The sequence below is a fragment of the Bos taurus genome, chromosome 4 (assembly GCF_002263795.3).
Source record: "Bos taurus isolate L1 Dominette 01449 registration number 42190680 breed Hereford chromosome 4, ARS-UCD2.0, whole genome shotgun sequence".
Taxonomy (NCBI): Eukaryota; Metazoa; Chordata; class Mammalia; order Artiodactyla; family Bovidae; genus Bos; species Bos taurus.
This window is the reverse complement of record NC_037331.1, coordinates 93288773-93301303: the sequence shown is the minus strand read 5'-3', so window position 1 is coordinate 93301303 and position 12531 is coordinate 93288773. Positions and strand designations below refer to the sequence as shown.

The 12531-nt window shown below is 39.3% G+C and overlaps 1 protein-coding gene across 7 annotated transcripts in view; it reads right to left on the bottom strand.

Annotated features, from left to right (window-relative positions):
• AHCYL2 (adenosylhomocysteinase like 2) overlaps positions 1–12531 on the bottom strand; it is a 191169-nt gene that overhangs the window by 32520 nt on the left and 146118 nt on the right. For all 7 annotated transcript variants that reach the window (XM_005205707.5, NM_001101143.1, XM_059885633.1 and 4 more), the window contains 2 exon segments: positions 8579–8722; positions 8046–8146 (listed from right to left, as the gene is read on the bottom strand). In XM_005205707.5, coding sequence (XP_005205764.3) covers positions 8046–8146; positions 8579–8722 — 245 coding nt within the window.

The window sequence follows — 12531 nt, the reverse complement described above, 5'->3', positions numbered from 1 at the left end:
TTAAGTTTATATATTTGACAATGAGAAAGTACACCAATGATTTTCAACATGTGCTTTGCAGAAACTTCAGCACTTTGAGAATGGGGCAGGGGTTGAGGGTAGGCATGAGGAAGGCTCCCACTGAGCTGTATGCTTTTACTCATTTAACCTACTGGTCCTCCCTATAAGATTCAATTAAACCAAGGATTTCAGAGCCATACATCTTTTCAAAAACCACCAATTTATAATTCTGCTTCTCTTTACGATGTAGAAAGCCGAAAGAGAAGCTTCCGCTCTAAAAACAAGAAAAAGCTGCATAATCTACCATACTGTAACGTTTCTTGAGCCTATCAAAGAGCCGAGGTCATAATGCAACCAATGAACTCCAGAGAGCGCCAAATCCCTTTAGGGAGAGAGGGAACACAGTTTTATTCTTGTCAGAGTGCAGGAGGAAGAGGTGGCTGTCATACAATAGAGTAAGAAAAAATTAACTAAAATGTTAATGAATTAGTAAAGACTGAGTGTGGGAAAGTATCAATATGTCAGTTTGGAACTTCTGGTGGCCTGAGCCACAATGAGATTTCATACTCATGTGAAAGGGCTTTTCTAGGGGCTACCAACCAGAGCTCACAAAGGAGACTGGGGGCAGGGAGCTGATTGCCTGTGCTCGACAATAAGCATGAAATCTGGGCACTTCCCCAGTCTTCTCTCAGAGGAAACAAAAGTCCTAAACTGTAGCAAGAAGAGCGGGAATTATGCCTGCCATGAGGGACAAGACAAAGACCCATTGCTTCTGGCGGAGGGTAGAAGTAAAAACTCTCTGCTCCTTGGGGAGTAGCTGAAAACCATCTTGGGCCCAGGACTAGGTATGCTGATACAAAGTAAAAATCACTGCCTCTCCAGGAGGGACAGGAAAATATCTCTGCTCAAGACCTACCACAGGAGAACACTGGAACCCACTAAAAAAAGATACCCCAGTCCAAGGACAAAGGAGAAGCCACAATGAGACAGTAGGAAGGGCACAATCACATTAAAATCAAATCCCATGACCCAGAGGGATGGTTTGGGGAAGGAGGTGGGAGTGGGGTTCAGGATGGGGAACACGTGTACACCCATGGCAGATTCATGTTGATGTATGGCAAAACCAATACAATACTGTAAAGTAATTAGCCTCCAATTAAAATAAATAAATTTATATTAAAAATAATAATAATAAAATCCCATACCCATCAGGTGGGCGACCCACAAACTGGAGAACAATAATACCAATAAGTTCTCACACTGTTGTAAAGGTTTTAGGTGCCACACCAGATTTCCCAATGTGGGGATCCGGCAAAGGGACTGGTAATCTCCAGGGAATCTGACTTTGAAGGACAGTGGTATTTGATTATAGAACTACCACAGATACAAGAAAAAATTTGACAGAAGTGGCAGGAACACTGAGAAAGTCCCATTTTCACAGAGGCTGGCCTAAGACTGAGATTGGACCAGAAAAATTTAAGAAGCCCAATTGCTCTCACTATGAGCCTAGGTCCAGAAAACAAGCAGTCTTCTGCTGTGGGGGGACATGCACTTGAAGAGAGAGCCCCCCTGTGGCAAGCATGTGCAGAAGTAGTTGACAGCCTGAGGGTGGAGCAGAAATACTGAGAGCCCTCTGGCTTGGAGGAATCTGTAGCCTTCGGTACGGAACAGAATTGAAATCCAGACCAGTTCATGACAATAATGGGAACTAACATACTACCATTCAATATAAAAGTTCAAGACACACCAAAAAAGTGAAAAACCCAACCCACAGTCAGGAAAGAAAGTATTCAAGAGAACCAGACTCTGAGATAAGCTAATGTTTGATCAGACAGGAACTTTAAATATGATTATCATATTTATGTTGAAGCAGTCGAGAGAAACAGATCGACATCCATGAACAGATAGAGAATTTCAGCAAAGAAATGGAAACTATAAAAAACAAGTGAAATAGAAACATTGGAATTTTTTTTAAGGTATCAGATTTAAGAATTCTTTCATTAGACTTATCATACCAAACTGGGCATATCTAAGGATAGAATCAGTGAGCTTGAAGATAGATCGATAGAAATCCGCAAACTGAAATAGAGAAAGAAAAAAACAGTCGGAGAAAAATCAGAAGAGAGTATCTAAGATCTATGGGATACCATCAATGGTCTAATTTACATATAACTGGAGTTCTGGGAGGAGGAGAGAACAGGGCAAAAGATATATATGAAGAGTTAGAGATCAAATTGCCAATATCCGCTGGATCATCGAAAAAGCAAGAGAGTTCCAGAAAAACATCTATTTCTGCTTTATTGACTATGCCAAAGCCTTTGACTGTGTGGATCACAATAAACGGTGGAAAATTCTGAAAGAGATGGGAATACCAGACCACCTGACCTGCCTCTTGAGAAACCTATATGCAGGTCAGGAAGCAACAGTTAGAACTGGACATGAGACAACAGACTGGTTCCAAATAAGAAAAGGAGTACGTCAAGGCTGTATATTGTCACCCTGCTTATTTAACTTATATGCAGAGTACATCATGAGAAACCCTGGGCTGGAAGAAGCACAAGCTGGAATCAAGATTGCCGGGAGAAATATCAATAATCTCAGATATGCAGATGACACCACCCTTATGGCAGAAAGTGAAGAAGAACTAAAGAGCCTCTTAATGAAAGTGAAAGAGGAGAGTGAAAAAGCTGGCTTGAAGCTCAACATTCAGAAAACGAAGATCATGGCATCTGGTCCCATTACTTCATGGGAAATAGATGGGGAAACAGTGGGAACAGTGTCAGACTTTATTTTTTTGGGCTCCAAAATCACTGCAGATGGTGATTGCAGCCATGAAATTAAAAGACGCTTACTCCTTGGAAGAAAAGTTATGACCAACCTAGATAACATATTCAAAAGCAGAGACATTATTTTGCCAACAAAGGTCCGTCTAGTCAAGGCTATGGTTTTTCCAGTGGTCATGTATGGATGTGAGAGTTGGACTGTGAAGAAAGCTGAGCGCCGAAGAATTGATGCTTTTGAACTGTGGTTCTGGAGAGGACTCTTGTGAATCCCTTGGACTGCAAGGAGATCCAACCAGTCCATCCTAAAGGAGATGAGTCCTGGGTGTTCATTGGAAGGACTGATGCTGAGGCTGAAACTCCAGTACTTTGGCCACCTGATGCGAAGAGTTGACTCACTGGAAAAGACCCCGATGCTGGGAGGGATTGGGGGCAGGAGGAAAAGGGGATGACAGAGGATGAGATGGCTGGATGGCATCACCAACTCGATGCACATGAGTTTGGGTGAACTCCAGGAGTTGGTGACGGACATGGAGGCGTGCAGCACTGCGATTCATGGGGTCACAAAGAGTCGGACACGACTGAGCGACTGAACTGAATTAAACTGAATGGGCAATTATTTTTGAAAATTAATGAAAGAGGATCCGGGAACAATACTATTAACACTCCAGTAGCAAAGAGCACAGTAGTGTACAGATCCACTAAAGGAAAAGGAACCAGCACTCCATGGAGAAGAGGCTTATTCCAGGGATAGGACAGGGAACGTACAAGATGAGCCTAGAGCCTCTTGTATCAGAAGCAAGGAAGTGCTCAAAGAATGAAAGGGATATGTCAAAAGGCAAGGCACAGAAGCAAGATTTAAGGGGTTCCTTCTGGCCAAAATTTCAATAATTTTTATCATAATAAATAATGATAGTAATGGATTATAATCCATTAAATAAAATAGGAAACAATGACTCCATACCAAAAAAAAAAAAAACTGAATAAATAAATGGAAAGCTTGATGAAGAATGGGATATTCACACAGTTTCTTATATCTACCTCACAAAATACTTATTATTACAAAGGGGGAAAAATAACTTTTACAATAGAAAAGTCTGACAGATACCACCTCCATTGAAGGGATCAAAATGAAGTTCAGTTATGGGACAAATTGAGATCAAGTGCCAACTGATAGGATTAAGTGGAAAAAAAAAAAAAAAAGGCAGCACCATTTCCTACCAAAGGTACATAACCTGAATCTAATAATGAAGAAGCATCATAAAAGTCTGAATTAAGGACATACTGCAGAATAACTTGTCTATAATCTTCAAAGTGTCAAGGTCATGAAAGTCAAAGACTGATCAACTGCCAGCACTGAAGAAGACTAAAGAGAGATGACAATTAAATGAGACATATAACTAGGGATGAGATCCTTTGGTTATAAAAAGTATTTGGACAATTAGTGAAGCTCAAATGGGACCTAAGGATTAGACAGCAATTATGAATCAGTGTTAATTTCCTAATTTTGAATGGTTGTATTCGTTGTATAGGAGAATATCCTTGTTTATAGAAAATACACACTAAAGTCTTTGTGGAAGCACCATCAGGTTGGCAACTTACTCTCAAATGGTTCAGAAAATAAAAAGTTATCTGGTACTATATTTGCAACTTTTCTATAAGTATGTTTATTTCCAATTTAAAAAATCATTATAATAAATTTAATCCACTGATTTAATCCTGACTTACCTTCACTTCAATCTGTAAGATGGAGACAGGCAGACAGGCTTCTTTTTAAGAAGGTAGTGTACCACCCCACTATTTTGACTAAGAGTTATTTCAACAAGGACAAAGGTTTGGTGAAAAAGTTTTAAAATTTCCTGATGGTAGTTAACTTTGGGTATTGATAATTTTCATTTTAAAAAATTTGTATTTTCTAATATTTATATACTAAATTAAAACTCTAATTAGAAATATGCTCTACTTAAAAAAGAACACTTGCAACAGCTCCACTAATGTAGGCGAACATCCTCACATAATTTATCTAAGGTCATATAGTAAGTTAACAGCAGAACTACTCTACTGTCTTAATTTCCTTACCTTTCAATATCTGATCCCATTTTTTTCTCTCCTGTTTTGCTTTTCACCTTAAAGAATTTCTGAATTCCTATAACTAGGATTTCTGAGTGTGTCAAACAAAAGAATCATACTGAAACATACCTACAAAGCAATAAAAATAATCTAGAAAAGTGACTGGGGCCAAGAATACAAGAACTATTTAAAGAACTATGAGTCAAGACTGCTTGCTGGCTATCAGGGCTCAAGCAGAAGTACAGGCAGGTGGAAGTGAGAGGGGGACAGAGGGTAAAAGCTGGTTCAACTTGATTTTAAATCATTACTGTTTAGAAAGAGTAGCTAAGAAATATGATTGGAAAGAACTATGGAAACACACCTAAAAAATATAAGTAGATCCAAGTCTTAATGAACCATGGACAGGAAACTGTTAACTATGATAGTTATTTCTGGAGCACAGGATTATAAGAGACTGTCTTTCTACATTATAGACTGTGGTAATGCTTGAATGGGCTTCCCCAGTGGCTCAGCGGTAAAGAATCCACCTGCAATTCAGGGTGGGGAAGATCCCCTGGAGAAAGGCATGGCAACCCTCTCCAGTATTCTCACCTGGAGAATCCCCATGGACGAGGAGCCTGGTGGGCAACAGTCCATAGGGTCATGAAGAGTTGGACATGACAGAAGCGACTTAACACACATACAATGCTTGAATATTGTAAAATGAACATGAACTACCTTAGTAATCAGAAAAAATAAAGAGATTAGAAATAAAACAAAGCAAAATTCCTTTGTAATTGTTTTTTAAAGGATAAAGAAAAATGTGGTGAGGGAACAAGAAAATAATAAAATTGGTAAACTAATTTTCATTACTCCTTTCAGGAAAAAAAAAATAACCTTGAAGAGTGGTAATATTCAGTGAGCCAGGGGGTAAAAAAGAAACTAGTTGTAATTTAGCAACATGAGACAGGACAGAAGCACTTACTATTTTAAGTCACCACACTGAAGTCTCATGTCCCTGACCGGGGAAGCCCAAAAAAGGTTCCAAGATGGTTTCTGCCTTCATTTATCAGTCTACAGTTCCAAAAAGAGTAGCTTTTCAATTTATTATACTAATTTTGGGTCGCCAAGGTACTCTTCCTCAGAGAACATGTAACCCAGAAAAGTCTCATAGGGAAGATGCTAACAGCAGCTGTCTGTGTCTTGAGGAATCTCTGCTGTTCTTAATAAGCAATGTGAATATGTAAGTGTTGCACTTAGGAGACAATCTTTCAGAAGTTAATCTAGCCATACAAGTGATCTGGATCTTATAAATCCTATAAAAGATTCCAGACAACTTCTCAATACACTAATTTCCTGTAGAGGTCTCATTAGGGTAGGCAACTTAATATGTATTATTACAGCTTTGATGATGACTCTAAGTCAGTGGTTCTCAACAAAGCAACTTTGGTAGACTATGGGGGCATTTTTGGTTGCCACAATAATTGGTAGGGGCGTGTTACTGGCATTTAGTGGGTATGGCCAAGGATCTTGACATTTTGAAAGTGTAGAACAGGGAGTTCCCTGGTGTTCCAGTGTCTAAGACTCCATGCTCCTGATGCAGGCGGCCAGGGTTCGATCCCTGGTCAAGGAACTAGATTCCACAGGCTACAACTAAAGATCCCACATGCCATAACTAAGACACCTTGCAATCAAATAAATAAATAAATATTTTTTAAAAAAGAAAAGAAAGTATAGGACAGTCTCCTAGAGCAAAAAAAAAAAAAAAAAAGAAAACAACAACAACAAAACCCATGCCATATCTGGTATGACTTTCAAATATGCCAATGAAAAGTTCGCATGAGTGAGAAACTTATTTATACTGATCTGAATTTAGAACTTTATTCCACTTTACATATCAACACAAATATGGCTGTAGTTTTAATATAAGAATGCAAGGAAAAAAAAAAAAAAAGAATGCAAGAGTTTTCCCAAGAATGCAACAAATGTATAAATCAAGAGAAAACACATACTTTATATTGTTGTTGTTATTCAGAAATTATACAAAAAGTTGTTTATAATTTCATAAAATTATATAATCTGGCAATATTGCTCTGATACTCTGGAACCAGTAACACCTTTCTATTATATACATTTATATCACTCATTCTATACATTTATATCACTCATTCAAACAATGCTATAAGTACAATTATCTGACTATACTTGTACCCAAGCACTTACATACTGAAATATGTTATTTTATTATAAGTTACTTTCCTTTTAATAGTAAAAAATAAATGTAAAACCTTACTGAAATATTCTTCTTTCATATTTCAGTAAGGTTTTACATTTATTTTTTACTATTACATGTACTTAGCTATGTTATGTCTGAATTTCATTTCAAAAAATACAGGGGCACTGCAAGCTATTTTTTAATGAAAAGGGGTTCATTTAATCTGATAAAGGTAAAAATTATGGATCTAAACCCATCATGGTAACCCCAGTTCCCTTCCAGGACTGGTGGGGCATGAGCATGTGATCCAGTTCTGCTCAATGACATGACAGAGTGTTCTGGAGGACCTCTGGGAGAGGTTTCCTTGCTCTTGGGAGAGAGGAAGAAACGGTCCTTCTTCCTCTTCATGTCCATCTGGGATGGCTTATAGAGCTGTCACCATCTTGTTATCAGCCTGAGGATAAAGTGAGCACAGAGAGAAGGCAGCTCCAGAAGAATCACAGACAGGTGAAACTGGAGCCCTGAGAGCCTTCTCCTGAAGCCCACCTTGCCTCTGGACTTCTAGCTATGTAATGTAATGAGTTCCTTTATGCATAATCCAGGTTGAATCAGGTTTTCTCTTATTTGCAGCTGAAAGGAGCCTACACAGAGATGCCGTCTAGAAATGACACTGAAAGGGAAGGCAGGGGCAAGCAGTAGAGAACAATGGAGAAAGAAAAAGTATGGGAATCAGATATGTTGAAGTTTAAATCTTGATTCTGTGGTTTACTAGCTGTATAACATTGGACAAATGTTATACAGCTAGTAAACTTCAACTCCCTGAGCCTCAGCTTCCTCATTTATAAAATGGAAACAGGAATATGTGTTTTTAGAAGGCCATTATGAGGGTTAATGAACTAACACTCGTTAAGCTTTTAACCTAATGCTTGGCACGGTGCAAGCCCTCAATAGCTGGTGGCTATTATTAACTACTGTTACTTGGAGAAAGGAAAAGGACTCACAGCAGTCTGGGCAGTGATGTGTGTGCAACCCACAATCTTGGCGCCGGCCAAAGGTTTCTCTCCTTGAGCTCTCTTCCGCAAAGCCATCAGTGCTGGCATTTCTGAAAAGACCCAATACATACACAGCAATATTAGAGAAGGGGGATGAGAGGCAAAGAATAATTCTCTTAAGATAAGACCCTTCCCGATCAGGTTCTCTGTTATACTAGTTTTGGGTCTCTCAAAGGATCAAGATGCTGATTTTTCTGTTATAAGGGATTTTCAGAGGTAAATACTCCAGTGTTTGATTCATGTATCTCAGTCCCCTCATCTAGTGTCTCTCCCCTCTTCTTTGTACGGGGGTTCCTTCTAGACCCACTAGAGTTTACTCCCTCTCTACGGTGTTTTCTGAACTCGTATCTCTTTTGTTATAAGTTTCCTTCAAAATCACACTGACATTTCACAAACTACTAGACCCCAGGATGTAAAAGGGAATTAACATAGACAAAAAGACATAGGCAACTCAAGAAGAAAAAGGCGGTTGCTTTCATTACCTTGCTCAGCAATTTCAATTTCTCTTCGTCCAAACTCTGCCTGTTTGATGTTCTTGACACAGAAGTCACTGTTCCCCTTAGAGTTCTTTTGCTGTTTGTCTCTAGGAGAGGTCTCATCATCAGAGCTATCTGTATATGAAGCCGCTGGAAAGACAGAATAAAATACCTTCAGGGGAAAAAATGGCTTCCTCCCTAACCCCAAACCATGGAGTGAACTGAGGCTCTTTGGCAATCAGCACCTTGTAAATGTACACGTTTAGGAAGCACTTAAGTGGCACTGAGGAACTGTCTCAGTCATCACCTATCCACAGTCATCACCTGTGGAAAGTGCTATCCACAGGTCAGAAAAGGAAGCTGAGAGAGGTTGCCAAAGATATTCCCCCTGGGTAGCATTAACTTAAACTGCGGCTAACTTTATCTTCAGAACATGCACAGGTTCTTGAAAATGAAGAAAGAGGCTATTCCATGGTAGCAATAGCTTCAAAGTCTTAATTCAGGATGATGGTGATTAACCTATAGGTTTATGGGATCCTAGCTACCCTTCTCTGTTTGCTGCCTAAACACTGATGTAATTTGTGTTTTAGTACAGTAGCTGAACAGATAAGACCTAGAAAACAAGGAACCCATGAGAAAATAATTAAGAACCACACAAAAAGTGCTTGGCTGACAAAACAGGGCCTTCTTTTTCAAGACTGGCTCTGATGAGGCTGAACTGTGCCTGTAGACCCAATTAGACATTGACAATGAAATATTCAGTATGCTCTCCCTTCTTGCTGGCCTTAGTGGGTCCAGCATTAGGCATCTGCGATTCCCAAAGAAGCAGATAAATCCTCCTTCAGTGTAATTAAATGCTCTAATGACTAAGCGATTTAGCAATATACACTAGAGGGTGGAAGGTCTAAGACTTCTGACTGTGGCTAACAGGCAGCTGTTGCTCTTCCCACGTTTGAGGTCTTTTTAGTCTTCATAGAATTCTGTAGTTACTAATCATTGGCTGGATGATTTGAAGTAATTTCTTTCTTTGATTTACATTTAAGTTCCTGAGGATTGTTTCTTTCTAAGTAGTCCTCAAGGTTTTGGGGTGGGGGGACATAAAGCACTGTCTATATAATATAAAGCATTACACATTTCTCAGTGAGATAAGAAGTACTTTCACTTTTATGGGAAGAAAGCTGCAAAAGTTCAGAGCTCCTAGGGTTGCCTGATCTGCTTATATCCAGAGATTATGGCATTTCTAGGATTTCTTAGCAAAGGGTCTATCTCTGGGAGGGCTGGAAAAGGCAAGTCTGACCTTGCCCAGTTAATCAAGCATGGTGCTACAGAATGTTTGGGCAGCAGGGACCCAAGTATCTCTCTTGGAGCTGGAAAACTGCCCTAGAGCAAAGTCCTAACACAAAGCAACAAGAATGAACATGGGCACCAGGGGAGGTGAGAGAATTAGTAAATCCCCAAAGGGATTTTTGTTCTTGAAAGGAGCTAATCTGTACAAAAAGTTTATGGTTCTCCCTCCTAGGGAGTAAGAGCTCAAAGTACCTTTGGCAACAGAGCCCAGAGACAGTTCCCTGGGCAGTCATCTGTTTCACCAATCAATACTCAGAAACGGCTTATGAGTTAGAAGCTTAAGGGAACCAAGCTTCTGCCCTCTGAGAGAAGAAAGATAAATATAGCCATCCTAATCCTGATCCAAGTGTATAGAAAAGTTGCTTTTGAAAGAAAGTGTTCACATTCATAATACCCTGAAATGTCAAATCCTTTTCCAGAGCCATGATGATTTTTATGCTCTTTATTTGTTCTGGAGTCAGAGAAACTTTGCTCTGGTTCTGGGTATATAAAGCGGAGGTGAAAACAGGATCTGGTGGCTAATTCATTCATGTTTTCAGTCACGCACTCAATCAATTTTTATTGTGCATCTACTGTGTCTCCACAGTCTACGTGCTGGAGATACAAGATGGATATGGATTGTCTTTGCTTTCACAGGGTTTTCAGTCTAGTAGGTGAGTCAGACATGAAATAACTAATTACGGAATTATTTATTTAGAATTCTTCTTTCCATGTGGTTGCAATATGTGCTACGAAAAAGACTATATAAAAGGCAGACATGATTTGTCAGAGTCAAGTTGTTGAGAAGATTAAATAAAATAATGTAAGTAAAGTGCCTACTGCAATACTTGGCATAAAGTAATTCAGCATGCAGTCAATGATACTTGATATTATCACTAGGTTTTGTACATATTTTTAAAGCACTAGTTTTCTAGTGCATGCATGATCAGTTGTGTCTGACTCTTTGAAATCCCATGGACTGTTGCCTGCCAGGCTCCTCTGTCCATGGAATTTTCCAGGCAAGAATACTGAGTGGGTTGCCATTTCCTACTCCAGGGATCTTCCTGACCCAGAGATCAAACTTGCATATCTTGTGTCTCCTGCACTGGCAGGTGGCTTCTTTATGCTTTTATTCACTGCTGCTGCTGCTGCCAAGTCGCTTCAGTTGTGTCCGACTCTGTGCGACCCCATAGACGGCAGCCCACCAGGCTTCCCGTCCCTGGGATTCTCCAGGCAAGAACACTGGAGTGGGTTGCCATTTCCTTCTCCAATGCGTGAAAGTGAAAAGTGAAAGTGAATTCGCTCAGTTGCGTCGGACTCTAGCGACCCCATGGACTGCAGCCTACCAGGCTCCTCCGTCCATGGGATTTTCTAGGCAAAAGTACTGGAGTGGGGTGCCATTGCCTACAAATATAAAATCTTTCAGGGTCCTTACTTAGCTTTAGGATTTTGAATGGGAAAGGAATGACATACATACAATATTATTCAGCAGTTTCTTTTTTTCTACCTCCATCATCTATCAGTTTTACCCAAGCAGCAGGTGGTTGGCTGGCAGGGATAATAAAGGTTGAGAGTGCAGTCCTACTCTATCTAGAATAGCTCTCCTCTCCTATGCTTCTTTGGCTTTTAAGGATGAGCCAGGTGGGAAAAGTCAACCAAACAGCAACAAAACCTCCAAAATTCTTCTTTCAGAGAAGTACTCAAAATTTTTCCAACTCAAAGAAAAAAATTATTATACCATTTCCTTTTCTAAAAGAAAAAAAAATGGTATTTTCTTAACAGTTGTCAACCGGTTATAGTTCAACCACTGTTTTTCTTTGAACCAAAATGGATTTGTTTTCAAAGAGCCCTTCATACAGATCTTTGTTGTCTAGACTGTGCTAATATGTGAATGCAAGCAAAATGGCCGACAAACCTGGACTTAGAGAGGGTTATTTTTGCAAACACAGCGGAAAGATTATTCCTGAACTAGCACAACATTTATTTTTTGAATTTATAACTCATTTCTGTCAGTATATTTAATAGCATATTCATGAAAATAGTTGAGATAGCATTCAAAATTCTTCCTAGGAAAATTTAGAGAAATTCAACACACATGTACACATATCCTTAAACAGCTTCTAAAGCATTTGTAATTGTCAGCACACTCTGAAGCCCAGGGTCATAATTTAATTAAAAAATGAACAACTGATAAGATAATAACCTAGTGAAGTATAGGTCTGAGACCTAAGCTTTTATTTCACTTCTAATTGGTTAAGTGACCCATTTTCAATTTATCCAACCACAAAATAGGAGGTATAACACATCCTCTCTCTCCCATGCTCTCCCTTTCCCCTAATTCCCTTCAGAAGAATCTTATGAATAAATGAGATAATCACAAAAGAAGGGTTCAGTTTCTAGATGGAAAAGTAATACAAAGTACAAAATAACTTTATCATGAGATGTTCTGTTTCATGATATCTTAGGACCAAAACATAATTTGGTGAATCACTCATCCACAACTGACCCCATGGAACATGCATATATATGTTCTATGGCTCAGGCTGATGAAGCCTTTCCCCCCAGCAGCTGTGATATTGTGGGTTACTGCCAAGAGAAGAAGAGACTCCTGGTCAAATTGGTCCTATTACACT